General features: G+C 31.7%; 3 protein-coding genes across 6 annotated transcripts in view; 1 reads left to right on the top strand and 2 right to left on the bottom strand.

The window, feature by feature from the left end:
- The window catches only part of LOC130899262 (reversion-inducing cysteine-rich protein with Kazal motifs), a 39,605-nt gene extending 31,346 nt beyond the window's left edge, over window positions 1-8,259 (bottom strand). Inside the window, exons 1-2 of one of the 2 annotated variants that reach the window (XM_057809053.1) lie at window positions 7,975-8,259; window positions 3,069-3,121 (exon numbers count right to left, since the gene is read on the bottom strand). In XM_057809053.1, coding sequence (XP_057665036.1) covers window positions 3,069-3,121; window positions 7,975-8,065 — 144 coding nt within the window. In that variant the 5' untranslated portion in view covers window positions 8,066-8,259. The remainder of the gene's footprint in view (window positions 1-3,068; window positions 3,122-7,974) is intronic. The other variant, XM_057809055.1, reaches the window with a different exon arrangement.
- The window catches only part of LOC130899267 (calponin homology domain-containing protein DDB_G0272472-like), a 35,933-nt gene extending 22,100 nt beyond the window's left edge, over window positions 1-13,833 (top strand). Inside the window, exons 1-9 of one of the 2 annotated variants that reach the window (XM_057809069.1) lie at window positions 9,196-9,782; window positions 10,867-11,020; window positions 11,254-11,479; window positions 11,538-11,658; window positions 11,716-11,886; window positions 11,947-12,074; window positions 12,548-12,791; window positions 12,848-13,012; window positions 13,684-13,833. In XM_057809069.1, the coding sequence (XP_057665052.1) occupies window positions 9,579-9,782; window positions 10,867-11,020; window positions 11,254-11,479; window positions 11,538-11,658; window positions 11,716-11,886; window positions 11,947-12,074; window positions 12,548-12,791; window positions 12,848-13,012; window positions 13,684-13,716 (1,446 nt within the window). In that variant the 5' untranslated portion in view covers window positions 9,196-9,578 and the 3' untranslated portion in view covers window positions 13,717-13,833. Of the gene's footprint in view, window positions 1-9,195; window positions 9,783-10,866; window positions 11,021-11,253; window positions 11,480-11,537; window positions 11,659-11,715; window positions 11,887-11,946; window positions 12,075-12,547; window positions 12,792-12,847; window positions 13,013-13,683 lie in introns of those variants that run through there. The other variant, XM_057809070.1, reaches the window with a different exon arrangement.
- Window positions 13,834-14,565: 732 nt separating this feature from the next.
- On the bottom strand, window positions 14,566-20,166 carry LOC130899270 (glyceraldehyde-3-phosphate dehydrogenase 2-like). 2 transcript variants are annotated; one of them, XM_057809077.1, is made up of 4 exons: window positions 19,981-20,166; window positions 18,893-19,331; window positions 18,596-18,836; window positions 14,566-16,908 (listed from the first exon to the last, which is right to left on the bottom strand). In XM_057809077.1, exons 2-4 carry the CDS (start codon window positions 19,316-19,318, stop codon window positions 16,577-16,579), a joined length of 999 nt encoding a protein of 332 aa, XP_057665060.1. In that variant the 5' UTR covers window positions 19,319-19,331; window positions 19,981-20,166; the 3' UTR covers window positions 14,566-16,576. The 2 variants fall into 2 exon arrangements, with proteins under 2 accessions (XP_057665060.1, XP_057665059.1); XM_057809076.1 differs by having other exon boundaries at window positions 14,566-14,973.
- Window positions 20,167-21,739: the final 1,573 nt, after the last annotated feature.

Below are 21,739 nucleotides of genomic sequence, written 5' to 3'. Positions count from 1 at the left end.
TATATAATTACTGTTATATCCCAAACTAATAACCATAGACAATTTTAACTAAATCAATCAATTTATGAGTTATCGCTTCATAAATATTGAAAATATCACGTGTTTAACACTATTATTTTCGGAGATACAAGGCGTCAAAGTTCAAGTTTTAGATAATTATGAAAAATGACACGATCCCATATAAATGCTGTTATTTCCCAAGCTAATAACCATAGACAATTTTAACTAAAATCAATCAATTAAGGAGTTATTGCTTCATAACTGTTGAAAATATCACGTGTTTAATGCTATTATTTTCGGAGATACAAGGCGTCAAAGTTCAAGTTTTAGATAATTATGAAAAATGACACGATCCCATATAATTGCTGTTGTTTCCCAAACTAATAACCATAGACAATTTTAAGTAAAATCAACCAATTTAGGAGTTATTGCTTAATAACTATTGGAAATATCACGTGTTTAATGCTATTATTTTCGGAGATACAAGGCGTCAAAGTTCAATGTTTGAAAAATTATAAAAAATGACACGATCCTATATAATTGCTGTTATATCCCATGCTAATAACCATAGACAATTTTAACTAAAATCAATCAATTAAGGAGTTATTGCTTCATAACTGTTGAAAATATCACGTGTTTAATGTTATTATTTTCGGAGATACAAGGCGTCAAAGTTCAATGTTTAAAAAATTATGAAAAAATGACACGATCCCATATAAATGCTGTTATTTCCCAAGCTAATAACCATAGACAATTTTAACTAAAATCAATCAATTAAGGAGTTATTGCTTCATAACTGTTGAAAATATCACGTGTTTAATGTTATTATTTTCGGAGATACAAGGCGTCAAAGTTCAATGTTTAAAAAATTATGAAAAAATGACACGATCCCATATAAATGCTGTTATTTCCCAAGCTAATAACCATAGACAATTTTAACTAAAATCAATCAATTAAGGAGTTATTGCTTCATAACTGTTGAAAATATCACGTGTTTAATGCTATTATTTTCGGAGATACAAGGCGTCAAAGTTCAATAATCGAATTTTGACGCCTTGTATCTCCGAAAATAATGAAATTAAACATGTGATACTTTCAATGTTCATGAGGCAATAACTCTTTAATTGATTAATTTATATTAAAATTGTCTATGGTTATTAGTATGGGAAATAACAGCGTTTATATGGGATCATTTTATAATTTTCCAAAAATTGAACTTTGACGCCTTGTATCTCCGAAAATAATAGCATTAAACACGTGATATTTCCAAAAGTGATGAAGCAATAACTCCTAAATTGATTGATTCTAGTTAAAATTGTCTATGGTTATTAGCTTGGGAAATAATAACATTTATATGGGATCATGTCATTTTTTTATAATTTTTTCAAATATTGAACTTTGTCGCCTTGTATCTCCGAAAATAATAGCATTTACAATGTGAAGTGTCTACAGTTAATAAAGCAATGAATTTTAAAACGATTAATCTTTGTTTCAAGACTCTAGGGTTATAAATTTGGAAAATAACAGCCATTTTATGGGTCCGTGTCATAAAACAACTGTATTAACGTATCATAAATATTCTAATTTTCAAAAAATCTGACAGAACACATAATAAATTTATAATTCTTCTAATGTACAGCATTATGAAATAACAAGTGGCAAATTGTGAGAAGGTTAAGCTCCGAAAATATTCCCTTAACGTTGTCAAAATTATGTCAACATCGTAAAATCCCACATCAAAAGCGTTTGTTCTCAAATTACTCGCTTAACTGGAAACATAAATAGGACTCCGCATGGTGCCCTTCTTGTACTAATATGCCCTCTTTTCAAAAATTAAGACGGAAACGTGCAGATCTGCCTTTCAAGTAGATTTCTTTCTAATTCTAATACAACTATTATTGTTAAACCAAGTCGGCAGCTGCGACACAAAGCATTCCGTCACCGTGAATCGTTTTCTTTGGAGACACTGTCATTTAATAGCGTCGAAAAACCGTTCGACAATATTCCTTTCGTTTTAATATTCATTTCGCGAATCATACCCCTGGATCGTAAATAATTTTCATCACTTCGTACCCGTCGAGGTTCTCACCTGGTGACTAATGAAATATTCAAAAGGATATCATATTCACAGGACGCATCAATTTGTACACTCCTGCGGCGAAAAAACATCCATTTATATGAAGAAACGACTCGTCAGGAATCGAAAGAAAAAAGTTTAAAAAAAAACACAGTTCCTTCAAGATTTCTCGACCACTGCGAGCCTCGTTTAAACCACCGCAAGATAAATCGACATTTTCCTTTAATATTTCAACTGCATTCTTTCTTCAAAATCCTTTTTATCCAATCGCCGTTCCTCCAAAACATCATCGATCTTCTCTTAAACCCAAAAAACTCAAACTTTGACTTATCCTCACTACCAGCTTCTTTCAATCTTCCCCAAATGTGATCAACATCCCTTGATTCATTAATTCGACACACCACGAACGTTTTCTATAACCAAAATTTTGTTCTTGGTAGTTGCACTAGAACTGTTCTGAACTGAACCAGTGCAGGCTAGTTCGTGAGTGTATGGAACCGGATACAAACAACGATGTTGTATAGACAGAATTGAAGCATTTGTTGATTGTTGCGTTTGAGGTTATTTGATTTGATTTAGGCCAATAATAGAAAAGGATTTAGTACTTTTGATCCAGCGCAACAGCGAACTGGTTGAACTAGTTCTCGTGAACGCTCTAGTGTACACTTCCCGAACTAGTTTTGAAAAAAAAAATATTCACATGAGATTTAAGATGTTTTTTTTAAAAGTTACCAACAAAACTGACCATACCTCAAGAAACAAAATTATTATTCTTAAAAAGTTTTAAAACGGATGCATATTTCCTATAATATCCGCGAGATGTCCTGGCTGTTTCCTGTCACGTATTGTCGTAGTGTCGTCGACTTTTGTCTCTGCCTCAATTGAAATTACTTAGTGGGTGGTTAACTCGACAATTGGACATAATTTTTTCAATTGTTACGTACTACAAGGGTCGTACCAAATCTAAAGTGATATACCTTGAAAATATTACCTTTTCGCAAATACTTCTGCATGATCCAGTCGCGTGGGAACAACACATCAAATCTGAAAGAAAAAAAACTATTTTATACAAAAAAGCTGTTTTATTTCTTTGTCTAATTCTCTAGGTAAACTCCAAACACAAATTTATTGGTCCGTCCGGTATATAGACCCTTCGTAATTTACGATTTTAACCGTGCAAATAAAATAATAAGTAGAATATGAAGCCCTATAAAATGATTGACATACCATTATAAAATATAAATAAGCTGCAGGTCATTTATAACCAGTTGGATGCACGTACGTAGATTCAACCTTCAGGGGAAGAAAATGTATGCAAAGAACTATACAGAGTGCTTCTTTTAATTGAATAATAATGAAAGTGAAGGTTATTTCAATTTTGTTATTAAAAAGGAAATAGAAGTAATGCACAATCAAAGATATTGAATAATATCGATGTAAATAAGTTGAATTTTCATTTGAACGTATCAACCGCTTCTATTTTGACGTTACTCTAAACGTTCTGTATTCATTTACACACCGAAAGTTGCGTTTCGGGTGTTCCACGTAGTGAAAATGACAGTTCCGTACTGCAAAACGCTTTTCGCAACGCTCCGGAGTAGAAAACTTCAATGTTGACAGTTGACAGTTTCATTTCGATGATTTTTCAAACGTTGGCCATAGAAAGTCGGTTAATACATTGTATAAAATATTTCCTTTGTTATTTTTGACGTATTAACTTTCGGAGTTTCGGATATTTAAATTTGCAAAATATATTGAATAATATCGATGTAAATAAGTTGAATATTCATTTGAACAAAATTTTTTTTGAGAAATTTCAATTTGAACGTATCAACCGCTTCTATTTTGACGTTTTTTTCGAACACTTTTGACAAACAGATGTTGCTGTAACATTCTACGTTACTCTAAACGTTCTGTATTCATTTACACACCGAAAGTTGCGTTTCGGGTGTTCCACGTAGTGAAAATGACAGTTCCGTACTGCAAAACGCTTTTCGCAACGCTCCGGAGTAGAAAACTTCAATGTTTACAGTTGACAGTTTCATTTCGATGATTTTTCAAACGTTGGCCATAGAAAGTCGGTTAATACATTGTATAAAATATTTCCTTTGTTATTTTTGACGTATTAACTTTCGGAGTTTCGGATATTTAAATTTGCAAAATATATTGAATAATATCGATGTAAATAAGTTGAATATTCATTTGAACAAAATTTTTTTTGAGAAATTTCAATTTGAACGTATCAACCGCTTCTATTTTGACGTTTTTTTCGAACACTTTTGACAAACAGATGTTGCTGTAACATTCTACGTTACTCTAAACGTTCTGTATTCATTTACACACCGAAAGTTGCGTTTCGGGTGTTCCACGTAGTGAAAATGACAGTTCCGTACTGCAAAACGCTTTTCGCAACGCTCCGGAGTAGAAAACTTCAATGTTGACAGTTGACAGTTTCATTTCGATGATTTTTCAAACGTTGGCCATAGAAAGTCGGTTAATACATTGTATAAAATATTTCCTTTGTTATTTTTGACGTATTAACTTTCGGAGTTTCGGATATTTAAATTTGCAAAATATATTGAATAATATCGATGTAAATAAGTTGAATATTCATTTGAACAAAATTTTTTTTGAGAAATTTCAATTTGAACGTATCAACCGCTTCTATTTTGACGTTTTTTTCGAACACTTTTGACAAACAGATGTTGCTGTAACATTCTACGTTACTCTAAACGTTCTGTATTCATTTACACACCGAAAGTTGCGTTTCGGGTGTTCCACGTAGTGAAAATGACAGTTCCGTACTGCAAAACGCTTTTCGCAACGCTCCGGAGTAGAAAACTTCAATGTTGACAGTTGACAGTTTCATTTCGATGATTTTTCAAACGTTGGCCATAGAAAGTCGGTTAATACATTGTATAAAATATTTCCTTTGTTATTTTTGACGTATTAACTTTCGGAGTTTCGGATATTTAAATTTGCAAAATATATTGAATAATATCGATGTAAATAAGTTGAATATTCATTTGAACAAAATTTTTTTTGAGAAATTTCAATTTGAACGTATCAACCGCTTCTATTTTGACGTTTTTTTCGAACACTTTTGACAAACAGATGTTGCTGTAACATTCTACGTTACTCTAAACGTTCTGTATTCATTTACACACCGAAAGTTGCGTTTCGGGTGTTCCACGTAGTGAAAATGACAGTTCCGTACTGCAAAACGCTTTTCGCAACGCTCCGGAGTAGAAAACTTCAATGTTGACAGTTGACAGTTTCATTTCGATGATTTTTCAAACGTTGGCCATAGAAAGTCGGTTAATACATTGTATAAAATATTTCCTTTGTTATTTTTGACGTATTAACTTTCGGAGTTTCGGATATTTAAATTTGCAAAATATATTGAATAATATCGATGTAAATAAGTTGAATATTCATTGGAACAAAATTTTTTTTGAGAAATTTCAATTTGAACGTATCAACCGCTTCTATTTTGACGTTTTTTTCGAACACTTTTGACAAACAGATGTTGCTGTAACATTCTACGTTACTCTAAACGTTCTGTATTCATTTACACACCGAAAGTTGCGTTTCGAGTTTTCCACGTAGTGAAAATGACAGTTCCTTAGTGCAAAACACTTTTCGGAACGCTCCGGAGTAGAAAACTTCAATGTTGACAGTTGACAGTTTCATTTCGATGATTTTTCAAACGTTGACCATAGAAAGTTGATAAATACATTGTATAAAATATTTCCTTTGTTATTTTTGACGTATTAACTTTCGGATATTTAAATTTGCAATTTATATTCAAACAATGCTTCGGTACTAACGAACAAATAAATATTTATAAAACAATAAATCCAGTATCCATTATTATAACACAAACAATATTTGTTTACGAAAAGCAAATTAGTTTAACAACTCATCCAACTCGGTTATAAACATAATCGTTAATTGGAAATTATATAAAATAAAACGGAATTAAAGCAGATATTATAATTGTCTATAAATAAACTACAAATTGGTTCAATAAACAAAATGAAACATGGATTTCAACAATGTGTAAAAAAAATTTTCCAACTTATTCAGTCAAAAATGACTTTTGTATCAGTAATTTGTCAATAATGGACATTTCCTTTGTCTAAAAAGTGTTTTCCAACTTCTAGTTCTGTCAAAGTTTATTTTTTCAAGTTAAATTTTGTTTTTCTCAATCTAGTTTGGTCAATAATGAATTTTCTCGTTCTTAAAGTGGTTTTTCTATATTTAGTTTAATCCAAAATCGCCTATTTCTAGTAAAATTTGATCAAAAAAGTTCCTCGAACAAAGTATGGTACAAAGAATCTTCTTTTCTTCGAAACGCACACAGAACACGCACTCTTCTTCTTTTTTTTTAAGAGGTGAATGTATCTGTCAAAACAAACAAGGAAGATCGAAGAAAAAATCGACGGGAATAATTAGGCCTGTTTTATACGTATAGATAGAAACCGGAAACGAATAAAAATACGGTTTTTTCAAGGTTTATATTGAGGCTAAATGCATTATCGTGATTTGTAGTGTAGTAATTAGAAAGAAGGTAAGTGATGGTCTTGTTTGTTCTGTACAGAAAGGGGAAAATTAAGCTAAAGATGTTTTACCGCATACGTATGAAACAGGCTTTACTCAGAATGAAATAATAACATTGTTTGTCGCATTCTTTTTAAATAGTCACGTTTTATATATATGAAACTTTCAAATTTGCTTACCACGGAACCAATAACTATCGAATTTCACTACGTTTGCTATAATATATAATTGATATCGATGATTTTTCACATTCCACACTTGGAAACAAATAAAATTGTACTAATACCGCTTTTAGACCATACAAAAACTGTTATTTTGACTAAAAAAAGTGACAAAATCTTTTTATTAATGACTCCATAATAATCGAGAAGCGATTATCGATTCATCGACGAGAATTGAATTCGAATTGTAGCGATTATCGATTCTTGCACGAAAATTCGATTTGTTTTGGAAGATTTTTGTCTTGATGAACTCGAAGGTTCATCAAGATCTATATGTGTGCGAAAAATCATTATTTTCACGAAAAATCCATAGATAAAGGTTAAGTTAGGTTAAATTAGGTTAGGTTATGTTCTATTAATGAAACGAATGGTTCTATTTTTGGTTCAGATTTACTACATTCTCATTAAAGCGTAATAATATTCTCAGAAATCTCCAGAATTGTTTGGGTATGAATCCCGATATGAAAAACAAATTTTTCTTTTCGACTGACCCGCGACGTCGTCGAAAAAACTCTGGATGTGTCGAATAAACTTTCCCAATTATTATTTTTTCTATAAATACGCATTTATCGCTCGATTTAGAACGAAAAGCGGCAACTCCAACCACCGTACAGTTCCGATCTAACTCCGAGTGATTTTCGTATCTTTTTCTCGAATTAACAACACGTAAAATATACTTTTGACGACTACTAACTTTGTTATCCCAATTGAAATTTATACATACTTGAACCCATACATCAATTAAGATAAATTGAAATAACAGTTGAAATTATCAAGAAGGCAGAGTCTAAATTTAGATATAATTTAATCAGTCGGAGTATAGACGCAGTTTATCTGGTGTACATTCGAAATTTCATGGGTCTTCGATTAGAAATATTGATTTTTTTAAATCTTAGACCTTTTCTGTATGATTTTTTATATAAAAAGACACCTAAGATATATAAATATTTATATATTTAGTTAAAAACGATTCTAGAATGAAACCAAAATTCTTTCCTAACCTCAAATTGTAACCAAATCAAAAAATAAACCACCACAGTGATATTTATATAAATACTAATGTTTCGGTACTGATAGAATGGATTTTGTTATTAAAAATATACAAATGAGTACCTTGAGTCGTGATTCCTTGCAACGCCCAAGAAATTATTAACAAAACTCCGCCAAAATTGTAAAAATCGCAAAATCGAGTCCTTTTTGACATATTGACGATATAAACACGTGCCGAAACGGTCACTACGCTCGCTAGCACAGATCCATCTCCGGCGAGAGATGTTAACTGACTAGCGAACGAAGCGTCGCGGCCGTTCAGCGACCGGAGGTGTTCATCTCGATTTTAAATGCGTATACAGGGCTAAATTGAAAGTAACAATAACAATTCGAGTCGTGTCTGCCGTTTGGATATTGATCTTAAACTTCTGTAGATTGTAGATCTTGGGGAAAAACGTGCTTCCAAAGAAATGACTCTCGATAAATTATTAGGTGTATCTAATGGGAAAAATTTTGAATCCAAGTATAAATATGAGTTAGTTATCGATGCCAAAACTTCCAAATACTTGGAGATTGTTAAATGTTGTCAAATACCGTACCAAGTGGCGAAATAAACGATAATCGGATGGTGCCAGATCTGGGCTGTATGGGAGATGTGGCGTCAGTTCCCAGTCAAGCTCCAATAGTTTCCCAGATATATCAGACACTGTATTATCATGGTGAAACCCTAAATCTTTCCGATTTGACAATTCTTGACGTTTTTTTTTAATTGCTTCATCCAGTTTCATCAATTGTTGCACAGTAAACATCAAAATTGACGATTTGGTTCTTCGGAAGAAGTTCAAAAAACACATAATATGACAGCACGATTTTATTTTTGTTGTTTTTCAACTTTCGATGTAGTTTGTGCTGGTTCATCGTGTTTTCTCCAAGAGTTTTTATCGCCAGAGATGGTTCTTTTCAAAAAAGGAACAATTTCGATTCGTTCAAGGTGCTTATCGCAAACTTTGATACTTTGGTACTCAAATATCGAGTTTCTTAATCAATCCAAGACTTTTTAAGTGTTTTTCGCGTTCCTCTTCAATTTTGACACCATCAACTCCAATACGCCGACCAGAATTTTGTTTATATTTCAAGGAAAAATCTCCAGAGAAAATCAAGCACGTGACGCGACAGTAGGAAGAGGTAGAGGTCGCACGGCTCAAGATCTGGAGAATAAGGAGGGTGGTCTAACAGTGGGATGTTGTATTTGGCTAAAAAACATCTTAGCAAGAGCTTTAATCTAATAAAACGTAAAACTGGGAGTCAGTTTGCGAAAATTGGGCAAAATAATCAAAACCGTTGAAAAATATGTCGACCAAAATTCTAAAGGAACAGAATGTGGTTCAAAAAGATCTTCAAAGGAGTTTCGTGGAACTGGAACCAGGTAGAAACGTTCAAATAGACGGATTGAGAGACGTGGAACGATCGAATGGCCGATTTGAATTATAACAAACAGTTTGTACGGATTTTTAGTCCCCACAGTCTTTTTTTTCTTGTAACTAATCCCAAATTTTCACCTGTTATGGTAAAAAATGTCTCGGTTGTTATTGAGTCTATCTGTACATTTCTAATCGTTGCTAAACGACGACGGTTGGATCGATTGCCATGGTAGTCACTTTAGCCAGATGACACATTGTTATTTTTTTGGAGAAAAAACTTCACAGTGACAAAAAACATATTCGACGATGAATTATTTAAATGAAAAGTCTGCAGAAAATATAAGTGACAGCCAAGTATTATACATAACCGAGGAAAAATGGAATAGTTTTTTGAAACATTTAGATAGGAATAAATTGAATAGAGAAGCTTTAGAGAAAGAGCAAAGACACAAGGCTTATTTGGCCGAAGGCTCTAAATCTATGATAAAAAATTGGGCAAACTCGTTAGAAGTAAGTCAAAAATTTCAATTTGTATACGGATATAAGAAACACTGATTTCGATTCTAACCTAACATAACCTAACCACCAATTCAAGATCAAATTATACAGGATGTCCCATGACGATTTAAAACTATTTGTATATGGCAAAATACTTATAGTAGAATCATGAAAATTTCTACGTTTAGGTTTTCGGATACGATCTTTTTAACTGAAATATTTTCAAAGATGGCCGACTTCCGGTTCTACCGGAAGTTGACTATAACTTTGTTATTTTGAATAGAACACCCTGTATATTAATACATTTCTGAAATCTACGTTAAATTTAAGTATAGTTTTGTCTGAAAACTTTTTTCGAAAAATGCATACTTTTCGAGTTATTAATTTTTTTGTAAAAAATTTGACCCTAATAAATTATTTTTTTACGACTACACCCTTAAAAATATGAAAATAGTTTCTGTTCGGTTGCGTTTAGTAAAGTCAGACGTATTTTAATCTATATTGAAAAGTTTTTCATTTTATACAGGGTATATATAAAAAAATGCTCAAAGTTTAACTTAATAAATGTCAATTTTTTTTATTTTTTTAAATAGAACCACCCCGTTTTTTCTATTTTAATGCATTTAGGGGTAAAATATAAGGCAAATTTTTCATACCTAAAGCTCCAGATATTGAATATTTTAGAAAAAAATGAAGAAATTTGATTTTAATGAAGTTAAACTTTGAACACTTTTTATACACACCCTGTATACAATGGAGAATTTTTCATTATAGATTCAAATACGTCCGATCTTGTTAAAAACGACCGAATAGGAACCACTTTTATATTTTTAAGGGTATCTTCGTAAAAAAATAATTTATGAGGGTCTGCAAAGTTCAAATTTTTTTACAAAAAAATTAATAACTCGAAAAGTATGTATTTTTCGAAAAAAGTTTTCAGACAAAAGTATACTAAAATTTAACGTAGATTTCAAAAATGTATTAATATACAGGGTGTTTTATTTAAAATAACAAAGTTACGATCGATTTCCGATAGAACGGATAGTTTTAACTCGTCGTGGGACATCCCGTATAGAACATACGAAAAATATTTCAGAATATACGTAAGAGAAAAGAGGAAAACCGTCTGAAAGCAATCGAAAATGAAAAAATAGAAAGAGCGATAAAATTCAACCAAATGCGCAAAGAACAAGAAGAAATCCGTAAAGTTTTCGTAGAAAAAGCCAATAAAAAAATATTCATGAACAAAGGTAAACAAAATTATTGTTTTTAATATATAATTAATGCCACATTGTAACTTACGCACGCGTTGTCCTGTACTGGAATGTCAGAAAGTCCTACAAGAACTGGAGGAAAAAAAAACTGCAGGACCTTTGCAAGGGTTTACTCAAATCGCAGATCCATAAACCAAAAATCCCAAGGACGAAATATGAAGCGACAGATGGATTATATTAAATTCTATTAAATTTTTGTTCGAATCTAGGAAATGCTAAACAGCTGACCAGCGCTTACATCCTGAGCGAAGTTTTGTACGAAAGAGAAAAACAAAAAGAATTCAAAGATTTTCTGATGAAGCACGAAGCCGAAGAATACGCGAAGGAAGTGGAGGACGTTAGAAGAGTAGCTAAAGAATTCGCAGAAGAAACAAAAGCTCATAACGAAAACGAAAAACGCAAAAAAATCGAAGCCAGTAAACAAATAAGAAAAGAGTGAGTTTGTATACGAGGGATTATTTGAAAAAACTATATATGTCGATGTTGGCTTTAGGTTAGACGAAAAAATTAAAAAAGAAAACGAAGAAGCGGAAAAAAGGAGAATGGAAGATTATAAAGATTATAACGATGCTTTAGACGAAATGAATTGCCTTAAACGGAAAGATTTCGAAACGGTAAAACGTCAAATATGTTTAATTGAATTTTGTAACAAATCGAAAATGAAATTGTAGAAACTGAAGAAGAAACAAGAAATAGCCAGAGATATGGAGGATATGTTGGAAAAGGAGCGCCAGAAAAACATATTGTTAGCTACGGAAGAACAAGAATTGGACGATGTTATTAAAGCTTACAGAATCGCCAAAGATAGAATCGATTGTATGAGAAAAATTGAAGAAAAACAAGTAAATTCAACAAATCTTTTTATACAATAAAAACTACTTACTCAAATGTACTATTTTTAGTTGCGGGAAGAAGCTATTCGATATAGAGAAGAAAAATCCGAAACGGCCAAAGCTGTATCTACGGAAAAAGAAGAAGAAGAAAAGAGACAAAGGTCGTTAGAAGAAGCGGTAAAAGAATATGAAGAAAAGTTAGTAAAAAACGAAAATATCGACAAATTTCCGATCAAAACTTAACAAACACGGTTTTTCAGGTTAAACCCCACCGAAAATCATCCCTTCAGGTCCTTTTTTCCGTTTAAAGATTCAAATAATCGTTGAAACCTAACCTAACATCTTTACAAAATCACAAGCAGTTGTTATCGAAAACTATTCCATAGTTTTTTCTTGTTGAAGTGATCGACAATAAATAAAATAAGCGATGATTCAACATACAGTTTATTTATCTATTGTGATCGGTTTTTATTTTGTTGAGATGTAGGTTAGGTTAGGTTTCAACGATTATTTGAATCTTTAAACGAAAAAAAAGTACCTGAAGGGACGATTTCCGCGCCCTATATGAAATATATTCTTGTTCAGCGTAACTTTCTTTACAACATACTAAATTTTTAACGAAATCGGTGAGATGTAACCTAATCTAGATAATTACCGTATATTATTCAAGGGAACTTGAAAAGGAAAGAAAAAAAACGGAGCTTCACGCACGAGAGGTGCGTGATAAACTGGAGGGAAGAAGACGGTTTCTCGAAAAAGAAGAAGAGCGTTTGAAGAAAGAAGCGGAATTGAAAAAATGGGAGATGCTGAACAGATACAAAACCGCGGAAGCTGTTAAAATATTGGACAATAACACTGCGAACGAACGTAAAAATAAAATGTTGAAATACAGAGATGATTTACTAAAACAAATCGTAAGTATACGACGTTTATACAATATATACAATTAATTGTATTGTTTATTTTTTAGGCGGAAAATGAAAATCGGCAAAAGAAAGAAAAGGAAATTGACAGGATGATAATGGAATCGTTAAATCGAACTGACGATGACAAATTCTTTGCTTATGCTGATGAAATTTTAAATAAGCAAACGAATACTAAAAGATCTACTTATCCTACAATAAAAGCTATTATGGTATTTAAATTTTTATTAAACTAATATTTCATTTTATATTATTTAGTTAAATTCCTCCGTTCTTTTAAAACACAACCATACTTCACCTATTATCGAAAATTCGAACTAACTTGAAACAAATGAGGAAGGAATCTACTTATTTATATCAATAATCAAAATATTTTAGTCGAAAACTTCACTTCATATAATACGGTTACTCTACTCTATAATAGATGGCGGTACAATACTATAATCATAAATTTTATACCGTAAATCATAGACTACTAATTCGGTCGAGAAGTGGCCTTAACGATCTTGCACGAATATTAACGATTCTTTATTCTCTTACAGCTGTTTTTATAAATCGAACAATAGTTTCAGATTCTTTTATAAAACGTGAAAATTATTTTAATTGGTCAATCAAATCAATAAAAATAATTTCATTTAAAAAAAATCGATTATTGATGTTGAAAATATAATAAAAACTAATGTTTTTATTCTCGTTACATCTTCTAAATGATAATGAAACAAACGAATGATTTGGAATCGATTGTTCAGAACTGAATTCATGTGATGGTTAGTCTATGTGTGATTCTATTTAAATAATTTTAAGAATTCGAATAAAACTGAATTGCTTTGTTATTTACTTATTTTAAAAACAATTCGAAATATCTAATAAATTTTATTTTTAGGATTATAAAAAGAATAATCATTTATCTACGTAAACCAGATGTCAAATACATTTCGACACCATTGTGTACGAATGATAATGTTAGCAAAATAATCATTCGTCTCCGAATTATAATTCGTATATTATTAGAAATAAAACATTTTTCACAAAAGTAGTTTGAATTTTTTGAGAATCGATCTATCTCAACCACAGAAATACACATCAATTTCGCATTTCTAGGTTATAATTCTGACAGTTGAAGTTGGAATTTGTTTATACTTTGTTCAAAAAAATGAACGTAAAATTGTTTCTTTTAGACTAAAATAATTTTTTTTTTTCGATTTTCATTTTTTTTTAAATTACTCAAATGTATTCGCGTTCTTTTAAATTCTTGGTTAAAACTAGTGGAAATATAGTTTCGTTCGACAGTCGGATTCTGATTTAGTTCGTGGAAAGTCATCGACTCGCGTACGACAATTTAAAAGTGCGCATGCGATCGGTCGCTGAACTGATTCGGAATCAGAAACGCGAACGAACCATTTTTAGGTTATAATTATTATAATTGTCGATTTTGGAATTCGTTTTTGATGGAAAATAAAAAATAGCCGTAAAATTGCTTCTTTTAGACCAGAATGATGGTTCTTTCAACTGTTTTCCGAATCAGTTTAGCGGTAGAGTATTTCTAGGTTATAATCATAACAATTGTTGATTTTTGGAATTTATTTGCGATGAAAAAACAAAAAAAAAAGACCGAAAACTTCTTCTTTTTTATTAAAATGATAGTTTTTTTTTTAATTTTCAACTTTTTTGATCATTTTCGATCAAATCCCTGGTGGAAAGGATCAATAGGCAGAATAGAATTGAACTTGGGGATAATATGATAGTAATTGTGAAATAAAACTCATTATTGATTAGTTTTAACGATACATTTTAATAATCAAACGAAAAATTTCAAGTTTCAACTTTCCATTCATCTAAAATTTGTCTTTGGTCGCTATATGCGAAATCAAATCGACTACTCGGTTCGAGTACCCGTATTCGTTATCGTACCAAGAGATGAGTTTGACGAATTTATCACTCAAGGCGATTCCGGCTAGAGCGTCGAAAGTCGACGAATGACAATCGCCGACAAAATCCGACGACACGACTTGTTCTTCGGTATAATTCAAAATTCCCTTCATCGTCGTTTTCGATGCTTGTTTTACAGTTTCTTTTATTTGGTCGTACGTCGCCGGTTTTCCTAAACAAACAGTCAAATCTACCACGGATACATTCGGAGTCGGTACTCTGAAAGCCATTCCCGTCAATTTTCCTAAGATACAATCAGCACATTAATATTTTATCGAGTTTTCCCACGGGAAATTGTGGTGCTAGTACTAGTTAATAACACTGGGAGCTGCGGAGCAAAAAATTAAAACAAATAATGTATAAGACAAACACAATTAGGAGGTGAAGCTAAGAGAGTGTCGAAAGATGACCGAAAACATCAATTAAAGAAAGTAACGGATTAAAAAATATCGTACAAGCCAATGGAAGAAATAGCTACAAAAAATATGAAGCTAGAAGAAGACGAAATAGAAGAAGGAGCGTTAAAAAATGAAGAGGTACGTCAACTAAAGACCTTGGTGGTAAGATGGATGAAAATTTTATGGATCCAAGACTAAAGATGAATATGTGAAGCGCTGAAACGAGGGGAAAATATGGAAAAATCGGTGATGGAAAGAGAATAACAAAATGATGCAACGAAAACGACAAAAACCAAACCAAAAACTTCGGATGTATTGATGTAAATAGAAAAGTACAAAAAACAGGGAAAGAACAAACTTTAGGGAAAAATTCGAATGTATAGATGGACATAGAACACAAAACAGTGGAAACAAACCGTATGAAAGAGACCGGAATAAAGAAAGGGATGGTAAGGGACAGAAAAAAAGCAAATAATTGGGATCCAAGCAGTGAAAATGGAAAAGTCAAAACCCATTGGAAAATATTTGTACAAAAAGATGGGAAATTAGCAAAAAGACGATTAAAATAGAAGAAAGGGAATAGAAGCAACTGAAATTCTTCAGAAACGAAGAAACTGAAAACGAAATAAGGAAAACTTTGAAAGTGTCGATGAAAATAGATCAGGAAGTAGTGGAAAAGAGAAAAAGAACTGGAATGGAAACATTACGGTGAAAAGAAAGTGATAAAATTATGGAAAAACATGTAGGAATTTAGGAAGGGCAAAAAGAACCGGAGATAGTGGGGTAAAAATGGATCTCGAAACATTAGAAAAAGAAAAACAATAACGGAAAACAGTATGAAGTCATTCAGTATCTGAAGACGATAACTTGGTTATCGAAACGCGCGTCAGACAGTGTGTTCATTATGATTGTCAACAACGGCGCCAGATATTCAAATTCAATTGCGAAATTTAGTGAAAATTTTGGGGAAAACAAGACGGAGAAATTAATTGCAACGGGAATGAAAAACTAGGATCTGAAATAGTATTAGAAAACGGGAAAGAATTAGCTTATAATTTCGTGAAATTAAAAAAAAAAGTTTGACTTTCATTTTCGTCGATATCTTCTTTGAAAATTTGTAAAAAATGAAAAACTAGTACCACAATTTCCCTTTCGACAGTTTTCTCCGGAGATCGACGTATTTTTTTTTTTCGCCTGAAAAGAAAGTGGAAAAGGAAAAAGAGAAAGGATATAAATATAAGAATATTTTGTTAGAACTTGTATATTTTAGACACATATATTTTAAATAAAGAAAATAAACGGTAAAATCGAAAAAAGTAACATTTTTTTTTTACCGACAAAGGACTACTAACTAATCCTTTACTTTTTCACTTATTCCGCGAGACGCTAAAAGTCTCCACCGATCGAAACCTGCCGAGATTTTTCTATTAGAAATAAAAAAAGAAAATCTTAAGCTTTGGTGGAAATGAACAAGATCAAATCGATAACCCTGTTCGAGTATCCGTATTCGTTGTCGTACCAAGAGATGAGTTTGACGAATTTATCGTTCAATTGAATGCCGGCCTTTGCGTCGAATACTGATGAGTGGGTATCGCCGATGAAATCGTTGGAAACGACGTCTTCGTCGGTGTAGCCCAAGATGCCCTTAAGGGGACCTTCGGCGGCTTCCTTTACTTTAGCTTTGATTTGGTCGTAAGTCGCCGATTTGCCCAAACGAACGGTCAAATCGACGACCGAAACGTTCGGAACTGGTACGCGGAAAGCCATACCGGTCAATTTGCCTGAAATCGGGTCCAAACGTCAAACAATATACAACAAAAAATAAATTTTTTCAATAACATAACCAAAATAATAAAAACAATCGTATTTTTTTTCAAATAATAATAATTTGTGTCGAGTAAATTTTTGAAATTACCCCCGTAGAATCGAATACTAAAACCACCCTCGTAATTACTTTATCATATCAAATGGTATTTCAAATACGAACATTTGAAATCACCCTCGTATCATTGTTAATTTTTTTTATCATGTTAATTGCTTGATGAAAATTTTTGAAATTGCTCCTGTATACAATCATATAAACTTGCAAAAAAGAATTATTGAAATCACCTCGTATATTTTACAATTTTATACTGTTCGATTTTTTAAAATTTATTGCATTAGTTGAAAAGAAAATTTATTTTCAATTTTAAATTTTTCTCATAACCCACGTAAATCTTTAACAAATTTTAAAGGGAAAAAAATTAATATATGAAATTACATAACCTAAAAAAAACGAATTTCCAGCATGAGCCTTGTATTATTCAATTTTCGTCGATTAGAAAATGATGATATTCTAAAACTACCCTCGTAATTATATCAATTGGTAATCGTGAATTTTTCACATTTCCCCATAAGATTTTTCAATTTTACGAAATTTAAAAAAAAACAAATGTTTGAAATTACCCCCGTATCATTTCTAATTATTCTTTCAAGTTGATGACTTTTCGAAATTTTCCAATTTTATCAAATTGTATGAAAATAAAATTGAATTTTTAAAATTAGCTTGAAAATAACTGTAAAAATAAATTTTTGAAATAACCCCCGTAACACTCTCCAATAGGTCACTTTATCTTTAACATAAACGACAACTTTTTCTCTCATTACCCTCGTATTATTTTTTTAATTATATCACATTAATTTAAAAAAAAAAAACAAATTTATACGTTAAACCCTGTAGTATTATCATCGTTTTAGAAATAATTCAAATGATAAAACGAATTTCTTATATTAGCACCGAAATATTTTATTTTTTAGTTTCCCGCACACATTTTTCCGTTATTTTATTGTCAATTGAGAAAAAAAAATTAATTACCCCCGTATTAATGTATTATATAACGTTAATGAAAAAAATATCAAATAATTTCGAAACGTTAATCAAAACACAATAATTTTTCAAATTACCCCCGTATTATTAAAAATAAAAATTCCATAAACGGGTAAACTTATAACAAAATGATCTCAATTAATATAACGAATAAAGGTTATTTTTGAACTACATATATTAAAATGACAGGAACTCGAGAAAGTACACTATGGTTGTACCATACACTACTCGTTCCATGATTCGACAAAGCTGACCGAAATTCGAAACGCATAATCTTCGCGAGGAATTCACTGTGTTCGAACTTAAATCCTTTGAATCAGGCGCAAAAACCGGAAATTGAAGAAAAGAAAGTATAATAGCGTGAAGAGAACTAAAATATTTCATCTTTACAACACTATATTATTCGATTAACTTCGAGAGTAGTGTAGGGGACGCTATATTCCAAGGGTGAAGTAAATCAACAACGTTGCCAAACTTTGAAATTATTATGGAAATTAACAAAATGTATAAATATAATTAATTAAAAGGCTCATTTAAATTACAGAAAGAGAAAAAAGATATTTAAGAGTAAAGAAAAATTATTGTTAATGATTTTAACTTACCGTTAAGGCTTGGAATAACTTTCCCGACAGCCTTGGCGGCTCCAGTAGCCGCTGGAATGATGTTTTGTCCTGCACCACGACCGTCACGCCACAATTTACCAGACGGACCGTCGACAGTCTTCTGTGTGGCAGTTGTGGCATGTACTGTCGTCATCAAACCTTCGACGATTTCAAAATTATCATGAATGACTTTAGCCAACGGAGCCAAGCAGTTTGTGGTACACGAAGCGTTAGAAATGACCTTTAAAACATAAATTACAATCAAACCACAAAACGACCTTCTACATCGGTACTTACAGGATCGGCTGGATTGTAGGCGTCGAGGTTTACTCCGCAAACGTACATCGGGGCATCAGCGGATGGAGCGGAAATAATAACTTTCTTGGCGCCGCCGTCGAGATGTTTCTTCGCCTTTTCGACGGTAGTAAAGACTCCGGTAGATTCTACTACGTAATCGGCGCCGTGTTTGCCCCATGGAATTTGAGCGGGATCTTTTTCTTGGTATACGGCAATTGCCTTACCGTCAACTACCAAATTTTTACCATCGCTGTTAACGCAACCCTTGTAACGACCGTGGGTCGAATCGAATTTGAATAAATAGACCATGTAATCGACATCGAGGAATGGGTCGTTAACGGCTACTACGTCTACGCCTTTAGCGAGAGCAGCGCGAAGTACCAAGCGACCAATACGTCCAAAACCGTTTATTCCTACTTTCGCCATTTTGAATCAAAATCTAAATATATAAATGGCTGTACAATATTTATATACTATAATAAGAGTTCTTTTAAATGATGTCCTTTACTGACCTTTAATGCGCCGAAATGTCAAAAAAAGGGTAAATTTAATTCCACGATAGATTATCAGACGTATATCGCTAAATATATTGAATTTTCTTAATAAAAAATAGTTTTATCAAAACATAATCATTAGTTAAATTAATAAACTGACCTCGTTATCAGTAATAGGTAGTAAACTTTAGTATAATGTAAATAAATTATGAAATTTATCCAAATTTGTTGATTATAGATCATATATAAAATTATTTAAACCCGGTTTATATTGTAGCAGGGTGTGTTCAAATGAAGGTCAGAGAAGGTCAAACCGGTCGCTTCATTACTTCAAATCACTACATTTCGTAATTTTTTAACAATTACTTTTATAAAAAAAACAAGGTTTTATCACTTAACATGTTATTTTATGATAACTACTGTTTTTTTCTTGCAGTAAAAAAATGGTTATATAAAAACTCCATCTACTAAAAATAGACAGACATGTTCTAAAAATACCCAACGTAAATTTATTCAATCTAATTGATAATCTATTGAAAATGTACCTATTATAATAATTCATGATTTACTTGTAATAATTGTAATATTACTTACGTTTTATACACTACAGAAACCAAAAACCAACTCGGAATCCACTAGGAAAGTGTCAGTTAAATAAAAATCTTGACATAAAAATAAAATTCATGTGTCACGTGATAAAGCGGATTCGAAGTGTTGCCAAGGTGACTGAAATTTTTGTTTCGGCTGTAGAACACGAGTATGTAGGGGAAACGAGTGATATTTATATCATTATATTGAACATTTATATGAAACGATCATAGATAAAGGATAGATATAGATGTAATTAGGAAAACAACCATACTTATCAAAACGTTTACCTCACGTTTTTATTAGTGTCCGAAGAACGGTTAGTTTTTTGAATCAACATAAGTGTTAATTGCTTCTATAACCTCAAATTTAATGCCATAGAAAAATAGTTTTAAACTGCGACTGAATTATGGAGAGTGGGAGTAAATTTGAAAAACTGACGAATTGAAGTGTGCTGACTTGAAAAATTTAATATCAAAATTTATTATTTAGAATTTCAACTAGTTGCGTTGTGCAAAAGTTGTTCAAAGCGTAAGTTATAATTGGCGTTTCCTTTAAAATTTAGCCTGTAGCTAATTTGGTCCTTAGCACATTTCGTAGAACAATTTCTATACATACAGATTCTTCTCCATAATCTATATGTGCAGGGGTGTAGTTGTGCCAAAACAGCACTCTGAAACAGTACTGTATCTATGGATTTCGTGAGAGAGAGAGAGAGCTGTTTGTATTTGACTTTATTCCCATTCAAGTAATTTCAATATATTAGTAAAACACATTGATTTTTAATATTTAATTCATTCTTGCTAGATTAATCTACTAGTAATGTTTTTTTGGCTATTTTCATATACATAAACTTCATTTTTTGACATATTGGTACTTTTTACTCGCGAAATTGTGATTTGAATTCCTATTAGTTGTGATTATTAAATTTAAAGCAGCTAACATTTTACTTATTTACTCTAATCTCCCCCATTAAATTTCGTTCCAACCATTAATACCGCTTATTTGAAATTGATTTGGCAACATTGTCGTATCGATTATCAGAGAATAGGAGCATGCGTTTCGTGTATAAAATGAAAACCTGACGTGACATGGAGCATATAAGCAAGGAACTAAGTGGCCGCGTCCTGGGGTTAAACGCGGTCATTACGTTCAAAAGAACAACCCCACAACTTGGAAAAATTTCTCAAAAATCATAATTTGTAGTCAGTGATTATCATTTCATACCTCATGTCATTTAATTTTGTGATTTGTTATGATTTGAATCATGCAATCGTGATGCAATTTCTTGTAATGTGATTTAATATACGGTAACTTGATCAATTTGTGACGCCTGTTTTTTATTGAACAAAATTAATTATACAGAGTGATTCATTAAGAATGTCGAATTTATTAATTATGCATGTTGTTCGAAATTGTTTTTCTTATTTTAGATATCGATATCAATAAGTGATAAATGTTTGGGAAGTGTCTGTTTTTACGGGGGATTTCAAAAAATAATGACGATGGTAAAAGATTGGTCATAACAACTCGAAAAAATAACTTTTTCAATAGTTTTTTTCATTTTTTTGACGTATTTAAGATGACTATGGTACCTAAGTATAAAAATCAAAATTTCAACACTTTTTGATTGATAGATAAAAATAAAATTTATTTTTATTAAACAATCAATGAATTTTATGAAATAATAATTATGAAAATCACGCAACCTTACAAAGAATGAATGAAACATGAGGAAATGAAATTCTAACCTAACATAACATAT

Source organism: Diorhabda carinulata, chromosome 11, assembly GCF_026250575.1.
Source record: "Diorhabda carinulata isolate Delta chromosome 11, icDioCari1.1, whole genome shotgun sequence".
NCBI lineage: Eukaryota > Metazoa > Arthropoda > Insecta > Coleoptera > Chrysomelidae > Diorhabda > Diorhabda carinulata.
This window is presented reverse-complemented; position numbering and strand designations above follow the sequence as displayed.

Bases quoted from the DNA above. Each gene is read 5' to 3' on its own strand.
- LOC130899270 (XM_057809076.1), bottom strand. From the start codon at position 19,318: ATGGCGAAAGTAGGAATAAACGGTTTTGGACGTATTGGTCGCTTGGTA. The intron at 18,837-18,892 runs GTAAGTACCGAT...TATGTTTTAAAG, and splicing joins CCTACAATCCAGCCGATCCT to GTCATTTCTAACGCTTCGTG. The intron at 14,974-18,595 runs GTAAGTTAAAAT...ATTGTATCTTAG, and splicing joins AGTTATTCCAAGCCTTAACG to GAAAATTGACGGGAATGGCT.